This window comes from Carcharhinus amblyrhynchos, chromosome 16, assembly GCF_965287045.1.
Source record: "Carcharhinus amblyrhynchos chromosome 16, sCarAmb.v2.hapA, whole genome shotgun sequence".
NCBI lineage: Eukaryota > Metazoa > Chordata > Chondrichthyes > Carcharhiniformes > Carcharhinidae > Carcharhinus > Carcharhinus amblyrhynchos.
The window spans coordinates 28,256,139-28,279,072 of NC_137339.1; the positions used below are offsets into that span (position 1 = coordinate 28,256,139).

The following is a 22,934-nucleotide window of genomic DNA, read 5'->3' on the forward strand; positions in this document are numbered from 1 at the left end:
TACAGCACATGATCAATATCCCAGCTAAGAATTAGCTAATGCAGCAGAGATAGCGTATTCAACCAGGGAGTTTCCTGGTAAATTTACTAGGCCAGCGTATCGTGACCATTTGTACCTGGACATCATTGTCACATTTCTAGGACTCATCCAACTTTGGACTTCGCTTCCTTAAATTCTAAAAATTCCTCCTTTAAATTCAGTCACCAAAATGAGAACTAGTAGTCTCTTGTGCATAACAATGTTAAGTTTAATTTTAGGAGTCAATTCAGTTAAGTTACATTTTTCACATTTGCTGACTGCCAGCTAATATGTATTAGTCTATGGCAAACTACAGCAAAATATATTTGAGGGCAACTGTCTGACGTCTTGGGCAACAACGAGACCTGTGAATTCAGGACAGTTGTCCGCTGCGGGAATCAAACCTAGTAATTTTGCTTCCAATAATGGGACAAATCGGAACCAAGAATTGAAATGTACGATTTTTTCCTAGCTCTTTCCCAATTACAGAGACATATCTCCATTGCAAAGTAAGGTCGACCATCCTGCTCAAAGTTTAAATTCTTCAGGTAAAACGGTGAACAGAGGACAACTGTTTTACAAATATAACGTTCTTACATAAATAATTCAGCTTATCCAGTGAAATTCAATTTAAAATTTAAAGTTTATTTATCAATCACAAGTAGGCTTACATCAACACTGCAATGAAGTTACTGTGAAAATCCCTTAGTTGCCACACACCGGCGCCTGTATGGGTACACAGAGAGAATTTAGCAGTCAATGCACCTAACCAGCACATCTTTCGAACTGTGGGAGGAAACCGGAGCACCCAGAGGAAACCCACGCAGATACAGGGTGAGTGTGCAAACTCCGCAGAGTCACCCAAGCTGTGAATCGAACCCAGATCCCTGGCGCTGTGAGGCAGCAGTGCTAACCACTGTGCCACCATGCTGCCCAGGACTTTGATGAAGTTTGCCACTTCCAAACAGGTTTGTGAGGTGTTCAAATGACCTAATCAATTCTGTGTTAATCATCCAAGAATAAAAGGTTGGTTGCAATATTCCCCATGATGAAAACAAAATAATGAGATCCATGAGGCATTTAACATCCATGGGTAGGATTTTGTGATCCCCACGCTTGGTGTGTTTTCCAGCAGTGGACGTGCCTTACCCTTGGCTTCCAGTCCGGTCAATACCTCCTGTATTCTTTGTGGTTTGTCCAATCGGCTGCTGGGGAGCCCACCGCAGGGGGTTGCCTTTCACCAACAGGAAGGACCGGCAAAATTCTACTATGTCCTCAGCTCTGTTGTCACTGAATGACAACAAAAACATCTTTCACAAGCTTTCATAGCTTGGGAAACTTTTATCCAGCCTAAATTGGCTTCACCCAATTTTTGCTCAATGCGCAGCTCTAATACCTACCCTGCCTGGACATGCTGTGGAGAGCTTGTGAAGGGACTGGGCCAAATGAACTCTTGGATTGCTCACTGTTGCACCAATGGGATCGTGCTCTTTCTTTCCTGCAAATGCCAGCTGGGAGAAGGCGGTCTGATAACCTGGGGCATCTTCAATATCAATGAAATGTTCATCATCAGGAATACTATCATCTTCAGGCAATTCAAATAACCCAATAAGAGCCTGGAGTAAAGGAGTCCTATTTGAAGAAAATGGATATGAAGAATCAGCACGTTTAATTTTTGATTAAGTCATTACTCATAATTTAAGCAAGTATTAACTATATTACTTAAGTATGCAAAAAAGGAGAATTTTAAAAGAATAAAAAGATGGAAAGGAAATAGAACAACAGCATACCTATTTCTTATGTTCTTATGTTCTTATACTGCTTCACTCACACCATTGTGTCCCCCACCATTCCTTTTTATAGCAGTTACAGGTTCTCATTTTACTAGTCAACTGCACTTAGCATTGGCAAAACTGATATCTCAGTCTCCTGAGATTAGTCGACAGGCTGGACTTTACAACATTAGGCAGGAAAGATGCATGAATGCAAACTAAAATGGCTAATACTGATTTCACAACTGGAAATCCGTCTCCAGTTAAAGATTTTTTTTAATGCTGAATATTTCTAGTTGCGCACTATTTTCTCTGACACTAAACAAAAAGAATCTGCATCAAAAAAAGCTGATAGCATTTCAATGTAACTAATGGGACTTCTCATTCATAAACTAAACAATAATTTCTTGGATTATTTCTCTTTCCACCTAATCAATTCCCAGGTAACAAATGCACAAACTATTTACTTCACAAGTCAAGAGGGTGATGGAATACTCTCCCGGATGAGTCCGACTCCAACAACATTCAAGAAGCTCATTACCATCTGGGACTCCCTGAGTAGCACGCCATCCATTATTTTAAACATTCACACTCTCCACTACCAATGCACAGTGGCAGCAGTGTGTACCAAATACAAGCAGCACTGCAGCAACTCACCAAATCTCTTTTGACAACACCTTCCAAACCCATGGTTTGTACAACCTACCCTGCCCACCAAACCTCCTCCCTCACCAACACCACCCCCCCAAACAAAAGACAAGGGCAGCAGACACATGGGAACACCAGCAAGTTCCTCTCCAAGTCATACGCCATTCCAACTTGAAACTATATCACTGTTTCTTTATTGTCACTGTGTCAAAATCACGGAACTCCCTTCTGAACAGAAAGGTGGACTACCAACACCAGATGGACTTCAGTTGATCAAGCCGGTGACTCACTACCACCTTCCCAAGAGAAATTAAGGATGAGCAACAAATCCTGGCCTTGCCAGCATTGCTCACAGAATTATTATGGAAGGAGACGGAGGTCATTTGGCCTTTTGTGCCTGCATTAGCTCTCCAAATGAGCAGCATGACTTAAGTGTCATTCTCCTAATGCTCTAGTATAAATAATGATCTCATACCCTCTCTGAATGCTTCAACTGAACTTGCCTGCATCACACTTTCAGAGAGCGCATTCCAGACCTGAGCCACTCGTGTGAAAGTTTTTCTCAGATCATGTTTGCTTCTTTTGCAAATCACTTTAAATCTGTCCTCTTGCTCTTGATCCATCTACAAGCAGGAATAGTTTCTCCCTATTGTCTCTGTTCAGTCTCTTCATGTTTATGAACTTTGCTATCAAATCTCCTCTTAACCTTCTTCTCATCAAGGAGAGCTGTCTCAACCTTGCCGATCTATCCTGAGGTTTCTCATCCCTGGTACCATTCTCGTAAACTGGTACAACAACAATAGTCTTTCCCCCAGTGTCAACAAAACAAAGGAGATAGAAATTGTAGTGGAGGGCATGCCCCTGTTGACATCAATGGGAATGAAGTAGAAATGGTTGAGAACTTCCAAGTTTTTAGGTGTTCAGGTCAACAACAACCTGTCCTGGTCTCTCCATACTGAAGTAAAGAAAGCCCACCAATGCCTTTACTTTCTCAAGAGACTAAGGAAATTTGGCATATCCATGACAACTCTACCAACATCTATAGATGCACCACAGGAAGCATTGTATCACAGCTTGGTTTGGCTCCTGCTCTGTCCAAGACCGCAATAAACTACAAAACATCATGAATGAAGCCCAATCCATCATTCAAATCAGTCTCCCATCCATTGACACTGTCTACACTTCCCACTGCCTCCGAAAAACAGCCAGCATAATTAAGGACCCCACGCACCCTGAACGTATTTTCTTCCGCCTTCTTCCAGCAGGAAAAAGATATACAAAAGTCTTTTTACCAACTGACTCCAAAACAGCTTCTTCCATGCTACCATCAGACTTTTGAATGGACCTACCTTGCATTAAGTTGATCTTTCTCTGCACCCTCGCTATGACTGCAACACTATATTCTGCACTCCCTCCTTTCCTTCCCTATGTATGGTATGCTTTGTCTGTATTGAGCGCAAGAAATCACACTTTCACTGTACGCTAATACGTGACAATAATAAATCAAAATCCTTCCTACAGAGTGGCGGCCAGGCTGTTCATTATATTCCAGCTGGATCCAATTAATGTTTTATGCAAGGTCAGCATAACCTCCTTGCTGTTGTACTCCATGTCCCTGTTAATAAAGCGCAGAATATTATCTGCTTTACTAATTGCTCTCTCCACCCGAGCTGCCACCTTTAATGACTTACGCCTATACAAACCAAAATCCCTCAGCTCCCGCACCCACTTAAGAATTTTACCCATTGTTTTATGTTGTCTCTCCATATTCTTCCTACCAAAGTGCATCACCTCACACATCTCTGCTTTGAACTCCATCTGCCACCTCACCTATCTGCCCACTTCACCAACTTGTCTATGTTATTTTGAAATTCTCCCCTGCGCTCCTCACAGTTAACAATCCTTCCAAGTTTTGTGCCATCCACAAACTTTTAACTTGTACCTGCACACCAGATCTAGATAATTTTTATCAGAAAAGCAAGAGTCCCTATACTGACTTCTGGGGAATATCACAACAAAGGTTCCTTACAACTGAAGTTTCTCATCCATGGCAGTATTCTGGTAAATCTCTTTTGCGCTCTCAGCAAGCCCCCAGGCTTTGAGTGTAAAATCCTTTTTACTATTTATATGCCTATGGAAGATTTTGGGATTCCCCTTTATGCTGACTGACAGTCTGCTCTCTTCACTTCTCTAATATGCTTTTTCTGAACCTTCTGTATTCCTCTTGGTTCTCAACCGTGTTTTCTATCTGACACGTCATACAAGCACACTTTTTTCCCTTTCCTTAACTTCTATTTTTCATACAGGTGGCTCTGGATTTGTTTGCCCTACCTTTCTATTTTAAGGGAATATACCTTGACTCTGTCCAGAACATTTTTGTTTTGAAGGGAGGCCACTAATCAGCTGCAGTTTATCCCGCCAACCTTTCGTTCCAGTCTAATTGGCCCAGCTCCATTCCTACACCTGAATTATTTTTGTCCCAGTTAATTATTTTCACTCTGGACTACCTACAATCCTTTTCTATCATCACCCTAAACTTTGCAATACAAAGATCATTGTCACCACTGACACCTGATCTTCTTGACTCACCTTATTTCCAAGAACCAGATCCAACAAGATCTAAGCACAACCCCAGGAGTTTCTTGCACTACCTACCTATTTCTCTTGGACTGCCTCGTGGTCACACATGCCCTACCTGCCTCCAGGCCCTTAAGCTATACTGTGAACACCTTTCTGAATTGTTATCAATGTAGTCCTCAGACTAATAGATGCACCACACTTATTTCAGCCACTGCTCAAGCTCTGACACTCGGATTCTGCAGGTGGCAGTTCCTCCTGCACATCTCAAGAAAGAATTTTTTAAAAATTCTCACATAGGTGAAATTGGAGAATCCCAAGACAATTCCAGCTGTGCAGGAGCTGGATTGACTTCCCACCTCCCCCCCAAAAAGTAAGTGCAGCTTAATTTAGTATATTTCAGAGGCTGGCTGTCAAGTTAACAAACTCCAAACAGAGACCCTCATTCCAAAAAAAAATCCATCAACTTACCAAAGCTTAGTATAGTCAGTGTCCATCATAGAAGGGCATTCTGTTAGGATTTTTGTAATGCCCACTGCACAAATTTTTTTTTCAATCTGCCCAGACACCTTCTGCACTTCTGGAACAACAATTTTTTCCAAAACCATGCCGAACATTCTGCAACAAAACAATTGTATGTCAACATTCTGCAACAAAACAATTGTATGTCATTTCAGAAAAAAAGCACTAAATAAAAGATGACGGTTAACACGGGAGAAACAAATGAATTATACACATAGCATGATATTAATTCTCAAGATTTCCATGTAAGCATCATACTTGGCTAAATGTATAAAACTCAATCTTTTTAATTCAGTGAATGTTGCTGGCAAGGCTTGTATTTATTGCCCATCCCTTCTATTTCTGAGACAATGGTGATGAGCTTGTATTGTCTGTTTACTCAAGATACTTCTAAATAGCAAATTCCAGGATTTTAACTCAGCAATGAACAGCGCTAGATTTCCAAGTCAGGATGATCTGTGACTTTGAGGTGCTGCTATTCCTATGTGCCTGCTGCCATTCATTTAGATGGTTGTGATCACAAGTTTGGGTACATTGGATTGTGTCAAACTGGCTGCCTAGCCCTGAATGGTGTCCAATTTATTAAGTGTTGTCAGAGCTGAACACATCCAAACAAGTGAGAAGCATTCCATCACATTCCTGACTTGCTTCTTGTTGATAGTGGAAAAGCTTTGCAGAATCAGAAGGTATCATTCACTGCAGGATACCCAACCTAATTCTTAGTCACAGTATGTGTCTGGTTTTTCATCAATGATAAAGCCCAAGACATTGATGGTGGAGAATTATGTTAGAGAATTCAATGATAATGCCATCAAACCTTAAGGGGAGATGGCAAGACAGTTATTTATGATGCTTATGTAACTAGCCACTAATCTATTCAAGTCTGAATGCTGACCAGATCCTGCTGCATATGGTCAAGGACTGCTTCATTAGCTGAGGAGTTGCAAACACTGCAATGATCAGCAAACATTCCTAATTCTGGCCTTATGATGGAAGTAGCTGATGCAATGCTGAAAATGGTTTAACATAAGACACTACCCTGAGGAACTCATTGAGGACAACCTCTGTAGTAGGCATGACTCTCACCAGTCAAGGATTTCACCTGATTTCAATCCCAGTAGGGTTCCCTGATGCCACACTGGGTCAAGTGTTGCCTCCTTGTCAATGACAGTCACTTTCACCTCTGAAATGAAGCATAAAGCGGGGAAGCTCTGGTATTTAAAAGCTGATGGACTGGATTTTTTTTAGTCTCCATTTTTCCCTCCTGGACACCAATTGAGGTGAGTATGACAGAGAGGAGCAGTTGGTGCCATTTCTTGCTGATAATGATGTAGGAAATTAAAGGTTTCATACCATACCCAACTTAAATGTGAAAGAAGAGGATTTTGTAATGTGGCAGATGTGAAGCAAAGAAAAGGCCTGGGAGAGGGTGAAACAGATTTTCAACAAGTCCCAACAAGCAGAATGTAGCAGTTGTTCAGCAAACCAGCAGGAAAGCTGTAACCAAAAATAAGTTCACTTTGCTTCTCACATTTGAGCACCACTGTACTTACTTTGGCTGTATACTGTCGAATATTTCTTGCAATGCTATTGCGCCGTATTTCACAGCATAAAGGTTAACGAATACCAAGAAACCTAAGATACAAAACAAAATAAATTCACACAATCAATAAATTGAGAAGATTTCCCTCCAAATAAGTGCATCATGTAAGAGCACCAATCAAGTGTCTGTGGTGAATGACAGCTTCAATTTCTTAGGTTCCCATTTGGGAATTTCCAGGTCATGAAAGCACGAAGTTGGAGGTAATAAAAAAGGCTTGTCTCTTTGCTAAAGGAAGAAAAAAAATCAGATCACTTGAGAAATTTTCGTGAAACACTTCTTTAGAAAGGAAGGAAAAAAAACTTACTTTTAACAAACTTGGTTGTTTTTGAATTTTGAAGTCTCTGGAAGAGCAAAATGAAGATCTGCTTCCGATATTGATGCATGGCATCACTGATAGGTGAAAAATACAAGAACAATCCGTGAACACAATTTATTCAGTTTTTAACACCCAATAAGCTGAAAAAGTAGCTCTATACTTACGGAGGCATGTGTTCAATTATACTGTTAAGCAGATAGAAGCCTTGATGGTCATTTGCTTTAGATGCAATTAGCTTCTGAAAGACTCCAAGCAATCCTGGCTATGAGTATAAAGAAAAATAAAGCAAGTCAGGAAAAATCTACACCTATATTTTTCTATTCAACTTTCTGCTTACCACCAGGTACCAATACTTGTTAAGAAAATGTATCTGTCCAGATGCCATAATTAGTTTCAGCTCTTCACTCTGCTTCTGACCATTCCAGATTTATCCCTTTTCTCTGTCAGCTTGCTTTGTACCAGATACTCTTGTCTTTTTATCTTCTCGAATATGGTTACAAGTTTATTAAATGCTTGCATTTCTTCGCAGCTTTTAAAATGTAAATTCCACATTCATTTTGATTTTTATCCCAAATGTGACAATTAGTTTGTATTTAGTCTACACATATTAATTCTAGAACATGGTTTGGATATTGGTGAACATTACTAAAACAGATGGTCAGTCGTTCTTTAGGGTTTCTTTCCTTACTGACAATAAGTGAACTATCTTTAGCAGGGCGCTACGTAACTTTCAATTTGCTTGCTGAAATGCAACTCTGCTATCGCAGGAGGCCAGCTGGAAATCGTTAAAACTATTCAATGGTATGAACCTGTCCAACTAAAAATCCTACACTGAAGAAGCAGGTTTCTTATTTATCCCAAAACCCCAGTCTGCAAATGATAATTTATTTAATACTCAACAAAAATGGGACTAGCACAACAACAATTAATCAACACCCAGCTTTCTACCAAACACCCAGATGTAACAGACTTTTTTTTTATCATGATGCAAACTCTTCAGTCCACCAACTTTTCCTTGAGATGTCAAAGGTCAGGCATAGAACAACATATGCAATGACTAATTCAAACTACAAAAGTTTTAATTAAATGAATAAGTCATTATATTATGTCGCAATAGCAATCCTCAATTATTGTTGATATTTCCATTGGATTCTTTGTTACAATCCAGTGTTTTTTTTTCAAGCGCAGAATATTAGGAAAAGTAGATTTGGGAAAACTGGCAAGGTGCAAGTTAAATAACAAGATGTGACAAGAACAAAACTGTATGTACTAAATTAGCATAAATCATCTTTTGCAAGCTACATGCTGCTCTCCTTGCACCTCTTATGTTCACATAGATCAAAATACACCTAGGCACAAAATTTGTTGATGTACAAACAAATGTCCCATTTAGATTAATAATTGAACAACTAAACCCCATTTGTGCATTCCATGATTAACCAAATATACTGTTCAGTTTGGCAGACTGTATCTAGGTAGGTATTGCAAGGATCAGTTCTTGGACCTCAAAGGTTTACAATCTATATCAATAACTAGGATGAGGGCATTGAGTGTAATGCATCCAAATTTGCAGATAGTGCAAAGTTAGGTTGGACAGCAAACTTAAGAAGGATGCAAGTCGGCTGTACAAGGTTTTGACAAGTTACGTGGAAGGGCATAACCACGGCAAATGGAGCATAATATGAAAAAACATCAAGTTATCCACTTTGGTAGGAAAATTTTAAAAATTTAGATGGTGAGAGATTGGGAAATGTTGCTTTCAGAGGGATTTGGGTGCCCTCAAACACTTAATATGAAGTTCACATGCAGGTACAGCATGCAATGAGCAAAGTAAATGATGCGCTATGAAAGGATTGAAGTAAAAGAAAGAAGAAACCTTACTGCAATTATATGGTATCTTGGTGAGACCACACCGAGAGTACGCTGTTGAGTCAAGACAGGGACAAACAGAAATTTGAATAGCAAGGAAATCAAGGGATATGGGTTCAGTATGGGATGCTGGGTTGGAGGTAGAAAATCAGCATGACCATAGTGAATGCTGAGCAGATTTGAAGGGCCAAATGCCCATATTCCTCTTGATTTTTCCACAAAATGAGCACATATTTAATCCTGCAAAATGATTCTAAACTATCATGAAGCCGATAAACAGAAGTACTGCAGATTCCAAAGGGAGTGATGAAAAAAACAAAAATCTGCACATGAATGCAGAGAAACAGGGAGAGAGAAGGGAAGGTAAGCCCAAAACGAACCACGCCTGGAAAACAGCACACCATGGCCTTCATGTCAAATTCTTATGTTGAAGTCAACTAAGATGCCAGAAGTTTCTCGATCAGAAACACAAGATATATTTAGTCAAAATCTTAGCAAGATATGTTTATGTTTTCTTCAAAGTTTCTAGCAAAACTATAAAAAAAAGTGGTCATATTCAAATAGAAAAGTAATAAATTTAGCTTTGATTATAAGCCATTTTCCAGCAAAAATGGAATAAAAATCCCACTGCCTTGATTTTATTGTGGCAGCAAAGTATTGGGAAAGAGAGTCTTGAAAAAGCTGTGTCTACAACTATATTTATAAATTACCCCATAAATACCTGAACAATTTATACAGACAACAATTCAAAGATATAAAGGAATAGCAGTGTGTAATAAAGGCACAAGACAAGGAGGTTGGAATGAACTTTCTGCAAGTTCGCCAAATACCAAACATCAAATCAAATGAAAAAAGTACACGTCCAACAATATAAACATTTTCATTTAGAGGTGAGGCAGTATTTGCTGTCCTTGTAACGCAAATAAAAATTAAAAAGTAAAGCCAATTCACATTAGAGCATTTTCAAGAAGCAATAGCATTCAGACCCAGACTTGCAAATAGTATCAAAGTTTAATTCTATGTGGGTAATTTCTAACTTTGGCAGTAACAGAGTAAAATAGTGGCAATGCATTACACCCCCTTCCAATTTTCACTTTCACTGTAATTTGCCGGAGTTGAGAGTTAACCTAATATCTCACGGACTTCAACTAATTGGTAGGGATATTAAAAATTTAAATGTAGCCTGATTCGACCCAGGATTACAGTTGTTCTAAATCGGATAAAACTTGACCAAGTAACTAATTTTGAAAGATGTTCCAAAGAGTTAAAATGATTCCACATACAATTTTATCAGCTGCACTTGTAGAAATGGAATTTGCTCCTTTCTCCAAGAAAGCCTGTAGTAGTCTGACAAGTGGCGGTATATTCCCCACACGTTCCCAAAGTAGTGGCTGCAACAAGTGTGGGAAGAGAGCCATGTAGCATGGAGAGATATCAGCACTGTAGATTTCCAGAAGCAGCGACATCACTTGAAATACATAAGGTAGGAATTCTAAAAAGTAGAAATAGAGAGAATAAAAAAACAATGCTGAGGTATATAATGATCTGAGATTTGAAATCTGTTGAAAGCATCAGCAGAGACTCTGAACGACCTGTTTCTCTTATTTGAAAAACAGAAAATCTAATGGGGATCTTGCGCACCTATTTGCTGCCTGAATCAACTTCCAGATGTGTTTAAACGAGTAGCTCAGGATTACCACACAACATAGCAAAAGTACTTTGAAAATACGTAAATAAGGGTTCTGCACATTTGAGAACTCTGGATGAAACCTTTAAGGGGAAATGGATGAAGGCTGCAGGTGCTTGCCTACCTGACTTTCTCCACTTGCCGAGGGGCCTTACATATGGTACTTAACAGGACAGATGAAGGCAGTCCTTGCTGGGCCAAGAGTTGTAAGAAGGGTACATCTAGCACAAAAGGTTCAGAATGAAGCCAGCCTATTTCACCAATCCCACTGATCTTACACTGAACTTGCTTTCCACCTGCTCCCACAGGCCTTGCTCGTCAGCTGGCTTTTTTTTTGTTTAACAGATCTGTCAGAGGAATCATTGAATCCCTACAGTGCAGAAAGAGGCCATTTGGCCAATCGAACCAACAACAATCCCACCCAGGCTACTAGCCCGTAATCCCAAATATTTACCCTGCCGATCCCCCTGGCACTAAGGGGCAATTTAATATGGCCTGTCAACCTAACCCGCACATCTGTGGACAGCAGGAGGAAACTGGGGCACCTGGAAGAAACCCATGTAGACATGGGCAGAATGTGCAAACGCCACACAGTCACCCAAGACTGGAATTGAATCTTGGTCTCTAACGCTGAGAGACTGCAGTGCGAGTCATTGTGTTACCATGCCGCACATGGAATACTTTATTGGGATCTGCAGCTCATAAAACAAAAGTTAATGAGCTCCTCCCACTTGCAGTATTGGGAGGATACATCACCAGTAGCAACCATAAACGGTCTCTAAGCATCTTTCTACTAGCTCAATTAAGTTGTGCACAACTTAAGCGCGAGCTGCACGAGACCAGAGCCACCAGCGCAACAACTACAGTGCCTACACAAGTCGGTCCAATATGTGCCAGGACATTGCGTGCCCAAATCGGCCTGATCAGCCATCTTTGGACACACCACAACCAGCCTCAAAATGAGGTCCTCATCGATGATGATGGACGAACAACAACAAAACTAACTCAATATGCAGGTCTGGACTTCAGTGATGGTTCAGAGACCCCTGCAATGAGTAACCAAGGTTTACTGTTATGACCCTTTACCAGACTACTATGTTTTTGATCAGATTTGGTTCGGGACCAAAAATATTTTGTTTAAAGGAGACAAAACTTGTGATTCAAGACTCTTGCCTAGCAAATAAAGCCACAAGGTTACAGTGATTTTGAACAACAAAAATAAAATTTAACTACACAAGATCATAAAAAATATTTATGATATCCAATACCTTAACATTCAAGGTAAATATGGGATACAGGTGAATTGACAAGCAACCTGTGGTCAAACACACCACACTATGCCATAAATGGCAGATGTAACCAACACAGGGTCCACTGATTTCTCAACCCACCAAGACATCAGTAAACTGAGTCAGTCAAGCTCACTGAAACTCAGTATCTTTTTCATAAGAGATTCCAGTCTTTATCTTCAAAAATCTAACCTAGAAATTCCCTCTAAACGTTGTCCCAACTTGGATGGCATCAAAAATGGCCCACCCCACAGGGTTTCAATCTCTTCTCCCAAGATTCCAGTTCCCTAGATTCCTGAGATTTCCCGCTAGCAACAACAAGCATAATTTCAGACCATTAGCTGTGCCAAGCACAATACTACTAGCCTCAGCAGCCGACAGCACAGTCAACAACCTTATGCTGCTTGCTTGGATCTTTAAAGCTTCCTCTAAGCCCCTGAGATTTCCAGGGATTTTCCCAAGCCCTCTTCATTTAAGGTCTGCTTCCTGTAGCTCTTTTCTTGGTAGGAGCCTGTTTCTCTGTTCCTCTTTTTTTCTTACCTGAACTGTCGCTGTCCTCCCTTTTGGACTTTTTCCTTTCCTCTTGTCCTTCCGAGACCTATATTTGGTCCCCACTCCTTACCCTAAACACTAGCCTTCCACGGCACACGGCTTTCCAGTCACCTGATTGAGGTTTATATGCTATAGAAATGCTGGCTCCTTGGGCCAAAGAAAGTATAAATTGAAAAACTGCAGTGCCCAATGTGTACATGAACAAAATCTCTGGAGTCTGTTAATGGATAAAGTTCCCAACCTCTGCTCTGAACAAAGCATGTAGTTTTCATAACAACACAGGTCAGCAAGGTCCTAGATTTGATCTCCAGCTTGTACTTAGTTAACTGATCCCAGCTTGTTGGTGAATTACAATTACTCCCATAGATTCTCATAATTGCTACTTTTCTTTCTAAGTGAAGGCAGAATTTAGTCAGAAGTACAGTAATCCAAAAGTGAATTCACTACATAGTTAGCAGATTTATTTGGAACTTTACTCACCTTGCACATCATTCTGCAAGATCTCTGTGAATACTGGGAAGAGAGCCTCTTCAAAACTTCTCACCGTGGCAGGGTTTGCCTTGCATGTTATACGCACAGATAGGCAAAGAGACTCAAATAGGTAATGATTGAAATGCGGCTTGCTTGGATTCTAGGACAACATCAAGTCAATGTTAACAAATTTATACATATTAAGAAAGAATTTGCATTTATTTAAATCCAACCAATGAGCAAATGACCAGATATTCTGGATGTGTGTTGACTGAATGGAGGCCTGCGCTCCATCAAATAGTGACACAGAACCTTTCATGTCCACCTGAGCAATCAGACAAGACCTCAGTTTACTATCTCACCCAAAAGATGGAACAGCTAACAATGCAGCATTTGCTCAGTATTACAGCCAAGTATCAAGTCCATTTTAAGGCTTAAATCAAATATTGTCATCAACTGAGGAAAACAGCAACACTGATTCCAAATCTTTATCATTGAGCTGGCTCTTTAAAGAACTACATCTAAGAAGAAACAAATAGAAAAGACAACTGAATGTATTGATCTTTTCTTCAGGCCACATTATAACTTCCGAAGAGTTTAATAAATACAAGCTTGAAAACACTCAAAATTAAAATGAAGTAAATAAACTGTACATGATATTAGTAACTGGGTACTTCACCTTGCTAACTAGTAATAGCTTCTGTGTTAGCTGCGTAATCAATGTGGGAACATAAGGAACAATCGATTCCTGGAGAAGGGAGAAACTTCTCATAATGGCTGTCAATAGAAAGAGAACATATTTAGCAGATTTTTTTCCCAACAAGCTTTGCATCTGTTTCTTGCAATATGAGTGGGCAAGCATCCCAACCCAATACTTCTGTTTGCACATGTTGCTAGAGAAATTGATCCAATAGTCATTTACCCACTGTTGTGTGAGGTGGAATGCACAATATGCAACAGGAATCATCTTCAATTTCTTGCATCTCGATGCCTGGAGAACTCTGGAGCAAATCACTGCCCCTGTGCACACCCAGATACAGAATGGTGACAAAACAGATTCCTTTAATATGCTAATTAGAGCACAGAAATACTACCTTTATTTTGACACCCAATGATCTCATGAGAACTAACTGTAGTTGGTAAAATATTTTAGATTTGTAAACCCAAACAACTTTCCTTCCTCAGAATAACATCATTCTCACTATCAAACTATATTCTTCATTATCAAAGGAGCTGTATCTAAGTTGCAAATTCAGATATTTATTTCTGCAGCTTATTTGTAATGAAAGGATACGAAGTGACTATTTAGAGGGAGACTTTGTTCCAATGTCGGTAAATTGAACTATACTGCACACAAATCTGCACTGAGGAACACTGGTGACAGACAGAGCACTGGTATTGTATCAATTTCTACTACGGCTACGTGAGCCAAGATGTACATTTCAAACATAGCAGACTTATAAATATGTAACGAGTCTGAGAAAATGTGAGCAGAATAGTGTTAAGACAAGTACAGTATCTCAAATCTGACAATCCATGCAGCAATCAACGTCCATGCCAGATTGCAGAACTTGCCAGTTTTTGGGGAAAAATTCAGTGAAATGGGGACATAGGAAAACCAACTCACAATCACAAAGCAGTTTAGGCCATGTCACTGCTGATATTAATTCACTTGTCACGTACTGAATTTAATAGCCCTTTCATGCCTCCCTCCACGAGCTTAAAACCCTACATCTGTTTAAAATGAAAAAATATCAAAACTGAAATGATGTTAAAAATTCTCTGTAGAACAGAAAACAATTTTGTTTTAAACTTACTAAAGATCATGCAGCACCCTTTAATACTGTAATTCTCTTTGAATTGACAATGGGCCAGCTGCAAAAAGGCAACCATGGACCTGAAAAGCTTCTGAGAATCAAGTACCATGCTTGAAATTAAGCCTGAGGGTTTTTATTTAGGTGGTTTTAAAGGCATCAAAATCACAATACAGGTATACTGTACTGGAGCAAGAATATGCATTTCAAGTATAATATATAACTAAATATTCTAACTGACTGGGTTTTATAAGGGTTTTTTTGTCCTTCTCAAATGAATTTAACTGTCCCTGCCACACCTGCATTGGGATGGATGGGGTCAAGGTTAGCTGGAGCTCGAGAAAATCATATACACAAAACTGATCAGTACTCCCCAGGCTTTCTGAGCTGGGTCAGGAGGTGTGAAGGATAATTAGAGTGTGGGGGAAAAATGGTCTGGTTTTTGGACAGCCAGATTTGAGGTACTCTATCAGCATGTATTTTAAAATCAAAGCAAAGGCTGAAGACAGAATCTCATGCATTCACAATTTGTACTAGAATGTTACAGTTAAGCTCCTAAGTGAGGGTAAACTGCATGCCAATCTTGCTTCATACGAAGGGACCCAGTGATGGAACCCATGCATGACAATGCAAACGAAATGGGTTTACAACCTTTAATAAGGAAGCTACGGGAAGTATTGGAAAACAAAATAACAATGAGATGAAGTCAGTTTACCCATATCAAGCAATACTGTACCTTTATCCACTGGTCATTTAAACACATGTTGTAGTTTGGTGGTGTGGTTGCATACTTTCTAAAGGACATTTAGATTAGTGCTCTTTTTGCTTGGAAAGGTACTAAAGGTGGTGAATTGTAACAGGAATTTTTATTGGACTTCAAAAGATATTCAATGGACCATATTTCCCCCAATTAGGATCATTTGATTTGTATGAACTTCACTCTATATGGAGAATTAAATTTTAAACAAGCAAAACATTGCTGATAAATATAGTTTTATCGTCATTGAATGAATGAATCTAAAGCTAGCCAAACAACAACTTAGTGCTAAACCATTCTCACCTTTCATAACATATTCATTTTCCGAAGATCCAGGCAAAGCCAGGGCTTTGAAAAGGTTTGTTAACAGCTGTTCAACCATGGGAGCAAGCTCCACAGCAGATATTCTGAAAACAGAAAAACATTTTACCTTAAAAAAATGATACCTTTGCCTGATATCTTACTACTGATTTATTAAAAATAAAAACACAATCAATAGATAGCCACAAGCTGTCACCTTAAACAAGAGATGCGGACCTCAACTGCTGTCGCAAGAAATACTTACAAAGTAGTATTGTTGGGTCCTCTCATAGTAAATATCCTTTCAAGAGCATGGGCGGCATATGTATGAACAACAATGTTTTCTGCTTGTAAGTGGTTAATTAATAGTGGGAGGGACATCAAAAGCTGTTCTTTAGGAAGCTGTAATGCAAGTGTTAAATTAACAATTATACATTACCTTCACAGTGGCAAAAAAATATAATGACAATGAAAAATACTCAAGAAAATAAACACATTTAACTAAAAATTTAAGATCCATTCCTTTATGAACTAAATTTTAACTTAATACATTACCACTAATCCGATATTAATTTGTATTAAAGACAATCATATTTTACCATTACTGACTTTTCTTTGAGTTTAATGGATAATTTGAAAATACATCAAGTGCAAAATTGGAAATTTCTTGCCTGATTCCTGAATATCATAACGTATTTAATACCATCTGCTTTCAGCACAGGAAACTCATTCACTGTAAACAAAATTCAAAGCAAATAGATCAGGTACATTACTGTTGATGATAAGTACTAAAGGAAGACCTCTAACTCTGTGCAGAAAACTACTGAACCACACTCCACATGGCCAGCAGCCTTGTAAGCAATACATCTGTTAAACTAAAGCTTTCTGACAATATTCTGTCACTTTTGTGCACGTATTTTGTACTTGCACCATCCATAAATATATCGTTCAGTGATAACTTGCTTTCCATTTGTGATGGTGTTTAACAATAAAATCATTACATTGCATATACACAGTTTTTAAACTGTGCAGTTTCTAACACTGTTTCAATATTATTGATGGAATATTGCAACTTACCATTTGGTGATTTCAAATCAGATAGTATGTGATTAACAAAGAAGTCTGACAAATTTACTAGTTCGTTTGCTTGAGTTATTCCATGCTGAAAATAAAAAACATTGTTTAACATTCAAAGCAAGACACAAGAAAAAACAAATGGTTTCCGCAGGACAGAGAAACAGTACCTTTTGAGTTTGAGCTTTGGAGGCAAGTGAGGTCACAAGATAAATTGCAGCATCTTTGTGTTTCCAATTAATGGAAGGATTTTTGGCGTATTGTTGCAGCATTGAATTGACGTAGCCAGAGAAGATTGCTGTTACAGGCCCTTCGAAGTATTTACAAAGCCCCCGCACCAAATCACAAGCTGCTCTTCGCCTTGTGTCAATGTCTGCAAAAACAAAAGTTGTACATTAATAAACCCAAGAGAATGCAACAGCTCTTTGGGATTGATGGGTACAAAGATAGAAGATAAATTAAGAACATTTACTTTGCTTATAAAGATCAGTATTCATATATTTATTAAAGTTATAAAAAAAAAGTCCAGGTAATGACACAGTGGTTAGCACTGCTGCCTCACAGCACCAGGAGCTCAGGTTCAATTCCGGCCTCGGGTCCATATCTATGGAAGTTTGCACATTCTCCCCGTGTCTACATGGGTTTCCTCTGGTTGCTCCGGTTTCCTCCAATTGGCCATGCTAAATTAACCCGAGTGTTAGTGGGGATTCGCAGCGTAAATATGAGGGGTTGTGGGAATAAGGGTGGGATTGTATGTGATGCAGAATAGATGGGCTGAATGCCACCAAATTTGCTGCCTGTAAACTATTTCAGAGCTTCAGAAATTCAGCATTTAACCTAACATAGCTCCTTCAAGAAATATGTTTCGTTTTACATTGTAAGCTACTTCCTTCACCTGACATAGCAGGTCTCAAGTCAGCAAGTCATTTCTGTACTCCACCAAGTAAATTCTGGCAGTGAATCTAATTGTAGGTAACATCAGAAGAAATATGAAATCAAAAGCATTACTGCCAGCATGCTTACTTCCAGGAAGCATCAATTCATTCACCTGACACAATTTCACAAAGTCACGCAGGAGTTTAAAGAAGAAATGACTCTTGGATGATGTCATTGAGGCTATATTAATTGCCTGTCCTGGGTTCCCAACAAATGGTGGCCTTCTTGGTCACTTGCAACCCCGATGCTAGAACACTGGAATCTATCCAAGTCAGCCGAGTGCCATGATGGATTGTGTGTGTGTGTGTGTGTGTGTGTGTGTGTCTTAGATAGTGTCAAACTTTGAGTGTTATTACATCTGCATCTATCCAAATGTGTGGTGACTATGTCATCACACTTCAGACTTTAGCCTTGTGATGATGGGGCCTGGAAGTGAACCACTCAAAGTGTCCAGCTCCAATTTTGCTCTTACAATTATCATGTTGCTGGTCCAGTTAAGTTTTTGTTTAATGATTACGGACAAGTTATGAACCTGGTGCCAGTGAAGGTCTGGATGAGGTGTTGTAGAAGATAGCTACTTCATAGTACAAAAACTACTGGGCATGTGATTCCAAGCCTTTACTTTAACTGGATCACATAGTAGGAATGTGCTCCTTCATTTTGGAGGAACTAAATTAAGCTGAAATTGAGAGCAAATAGCTTCAACCCTGAGTTTATGAAGGAGGGTAGGTCGTTGATAAAGTTGAAGATGGTTGAGCCAAGAGCATCTGGAGCACTCCTGCAACAACTGTGACACTGATCCACAGCTATTTTGTGTTTTAAGTTCCTGGAAGATCTTCCCATTAACCTTAGATTTGTTACGATCCCCTTTTTGTCATGCTTGTTCAAATACTCACTTGTTGCAAAGGGCATTCAGCTTGAGGCCATGCCTGGGACAAAGCTGTGATGAGTTCTGAACATTTTTGGTGGAACCCAAACTGCTCCTTAATAGCATAGTCTATGACCCATAATCTGGCAGATGATTGAAAGCTGCTCAGATGATAATTATTTGGGCAAGATTTTTCCTACATTTCTGTGGATCAGACATACCCAAACAACTTATTGCTTTTTTGGGCAGAAAAGGAGCAGAAACAGATAAGGGAGAAAGCAAACATTGAGATTTTGGCTGGAAGTCACAGCCACAATTTCTGAAATAAGGAACGTCAAAATATATTGGATTGTTTTAACATTTATCAATGTTATGTGATTAGTAATTGCGATCCTGATTAAATAAATATCCATTTATTATGGTCAAGAACCACAAAATTACCTGATCCCTCCAAATCTCGCCTGATGTACTCTTCAGAGTTATCTTCAAATGCTTCTTCATCAGCAGCTAAAAAAAAATTTTGCTGCTAGTAAGTAAAGTTTTTTTTAAACGTATCTATCACTTCAGTAAATAATTCATTTGAAGAGTAACCATACAAAGCAATCACATTTCAAAATACTCGACTCAATGCAATTGCAAATATTATTTTTAGTTAGAATTCTGGCCCTTTTATGAGTAACTACAAAATCCTGAAAATAATATAGTACATTGTGGTCCATAGACATGCATGCTTTCTTTTCATTTTCTTTCTTGCACTCCTGAAAGCCCCAGTTCATGTTTAAGTATTATTCCACATCTGTTAACATTCCTTAGGAATCTCATTCAGCTGCCAGTCTGCATCTGGGTCTAGCTGACACTCACTAAGCCAGTTAAGAAATAATGCCATCAAAAGTTCAACCCACATTTTCAACACTTCGTCAGTGAACCATCACAATGAGTTATGCTCTGCATTTGGCAATATAAATTACCTCGGAATTCCATGTTCGGAACAATAACTTTTTCGCAGATACTGGTTAATGTATTCTGATCTTCAAATAGATGTTTGTAGTGAGGTCTTTCACAAACAGAGGCCAGAAATTGAATAGCATTGCTTACCAACTAAAAAGAAAAAAAATTGCTTAGTGTTTTACTTGATGGAATTAGCAAATTTTGGGATAAGAGCAGGAATCAAGTATCCCCATGTGATTTAAAAAAAAGTTAACAAATGCCGAAGCAAACATATCTCATTTCAGGCCTGCACTCAAAGCCAGTAACACTTCAACGTCGTGGTTTACAGAGGCATTTTGGAACAGTTCTTGTCCCTAAAACAGAAGGTTGAGCAACTGATAGGTGATGCTCCAGGGGTGCTATTAGAATATAGTATGATTACTTTCAGCATTAAGATATGCTAGATTGAAATTTAACAAATGATTTGCTTCTATGTAATTCTAAAGACGATGTTGAAACAGATGTCTCTCACAGTTAGAATTATAATCTAAAAGGTCTTTACACTAAGTCATCATCTGCACAAGTGAACATTGTGTTCAGGTGAAAACAAAGTTTAAACAAGAAGGAAATATAGGCTTCTGTTAATTTACAGGCAATCTTAACCAGGCTATGGAAACAATTGTGGACAGGGAATAGCAACATGCAATCTGAAGTTATGTGCCCTATTCAATCAGATAAGGTTTCTAGCTTTGCTCTGCCAATTGTAATTTAGATGCCTATGCATTCAACTTTGTTTGTACTTTCAAAATAAACAATTATGGTAACCAACACTGTAAATTTTAACATAAACAAATGGTATGCTAACTTTTATTACAAAAAGATTTGAGTGCAAGAGGAAAGTCATATTACAATAATGTAGAGCTTTAGCAAGGCTACACCTGGAAATACTGTGTACAGTTTTGTTCTCCTTAGCTAAGTATATTCAAAACAGAGATCAAAAGATTTTTTGATATTAAGGAAAACAATGGATACGAGAATAGCGTAGGAAGAAGATGAGCTACAGTCTTTTTGACTTATGGATAAGGCACAAAGACTTGTGGCCTACCGTTGATCGTATTTATTGTGTTCTAACTTACTGAACAAGTAAAAGAGGCTGAAAAATTAAAGTTTCTTACAATGCACAGACAATAACAATTCTTAAAAAAAGAGTATGATGGGAGAAGTTGATATGTTGCTCAGGAACCAGAATATACTATTGACCCTCTCAAGCTGATATCATGGCTGGTTTGCAAACTAACTCCACATATCCATCTTTGCTCTATATCCATGAATGATCTGGGTTAACACAAGTTTCTTAGGATTGGATTCAAAACTAAATCGATTCAGCATCAAATGCCAGTTTCAGAAGAGAGTTTCAACTTCCACCTTCCTTGGTATGAAGTGTTTGCTAATTTCACTTCTGAAAGATCTGGTTCTAAATTTTAGCCTATGTTTCCAGTCTTTGACTTCCCCAACCAATAGAAATAGTTGACTTGTTGCCCTTAAATTCTGGAACAAATCACCCTTTAACCATCTGAATTCCAATTTGTGCAATCTCCTCATTTGTATCATTCTGGTAAATCCATGGTCCACACCCTCCACGGTCAAAATATATAAATTTATTTATTCTTAGAATGTGGGCTTAAGAACATAAGAACATAAGAAATAGGAGCAGGAGTAGGCCATCTGGCCCTTCGAGCCTGCCCTGCCATTCAATAAGATCATGGCTGATCTGTCGTGGTTCAGTTCCATTTGCAGGCAAAGACAGTATTTGTTACCCATTCATAATAGTAATAAATTTCTAAGAGTTTGTTCATTTTTCATTTCATTTATATCATTTCTCAGTTACAAAACCTACCAAATCATATTTAACTTCCTGTTTGGTCGTAACTAGTAAATTCCAAATAGCAGTGACAAACTGAGGTAGATAACGCTGGAACTCTTCATCATATTTTTGAGCATAGAGAGCTGCATTGTCACATATTTGAGACTTCAGCAGCTCCAGTAAACCAGCTTCCTCTTCATCCTGCAATGTAAAAGATAACAGAATTACAACACTAAGTTAACAATCAATGAACCTTACTTTTGTTCAGGCCAATTTCTCAAAGTTTTGTAATAGTGAAATTCAAGCCAGAACATTTGCAGCTAAACATTCCTCTATTTGATTGCCAACCAAAGACAGCTATGATCAGTATTACAGGAGAAAGACAAGTTAGCACTTCAAAATTAGCCTTGAATATTGAGGGGGTACCATGATTTAGGCATCAGCTTTTTGTTATATAAAATCAGGTCTTGTTCACTAATATGGTACAGTGGGAGAATAGAAGTGCTGATATAAATAGATATATACTTTTTATGTTTAATGGGAATGTTTAAAATTCAGCTTTATTTTACAGGCAGTCAGCTATGTCTGGAGGATTGCAGCTCAGATGCTGGGAGAGCAGGATAATCACTCGTATTAGCCATGTAGTGTTTACTTAGGATAGAGCTAATGGATATTTACTTATAGATGTGATTTCCCCTGGGGTTTGTTATTCAATTGATTGACAGTCACGAGTTATCAATCAGATGCTGATGTGGCAATGGGAGGAGCTAGGTACGTAGGAGGGGACGAGGCAGTTGCTGCTGAAGGTCTGTAAAAGTCAGAGACATATGCAGGCTCTTCCTGATAACTCACTCACTCACTCTCCACAAAATTCTTCTGAAAGCTTCAAGACTATTAACACTATTTTGTTGTCAGACTTCTTACTGTGTTTACCCCAGTCCAACGCCGGCATCTCCACATCATGAACACAATTTATAGCAATTATGCCTGGAATGTTAAAGATGGTGTTGATCTATGCAGGAATGGGGCTTATTTGGAACTAGAACAATCATAAGGTAGGAAGTAAACTT

The 22,934-nt window shown here is 38.8% G+C and overlaps 1 protein-coding gene across 1 annotated transcript in view; it reads right to left on the reverse strand.

The window, feature by feature from the left end:
- The window catches only part of cse1l (CSE1 chromosome segregation 1-like (yeast)), a 45,083-nt gene that overhangs the window by 1,011 nt on the left and 21,138 nt on the right, over positions 1-22,934 (reverse strand). The window contains exons 9-24 of the mRNA XM_080204928.1: positions 21,898-22,065; positions 20,042-20,171; positions 19,515-19,580; positions 17,440-17,642; positions 17,273-17,357; positions 16,867-16,928; positions 16,461-16,597; positions 16,199-16,302; positions 14,004-14,101; positions 13,334-13,484; positions 10,609-10,817; positions 7,621-7,718; positions 7,445-7,530; positions 7,091-7,172; positions 5,487-5,633; positions 1,419-1,650 (exon numbers count right to left, since the gene is read on the reverse strand). Of these exons, the coding sequence (XP_080061054.1) occupies positions 1,419-1,650; positions 5,487-5,633; positions 7,091-7,172; positions 7,445-7,530; positions 7,621-7,718; positions 10,609-10,817; positions 13,334-13,484; positions 14,004-14,101; positions 16,199-16,302; positions 16,461-16,597; positions 16,867-16,928; positions 17,273-17,357; positions 17,440-17,642; positions 19,515-19,580; positions 20,042-20,171; positions 21,898-22,065 (2,058 nt within the window). The remainder of the gene's footprint in view (positions 1-1,418; positions 1,651-5,486; positions 5,634-7,090; positions 7,173-7,444; positions 7,531-7,620; positions 7,719-10,608; positions 10,818-13,333; positions 13,485-14,003; positions 14,102-16,198; positions 16,303-16,460; positions 16,598-16,866; positions 16,929-17,272; positions 17,358-17,439; positions 17,643-19,514; positions 19,581-20,041; positions 20,172-21,897; positions 22,066-22,934) is intronic.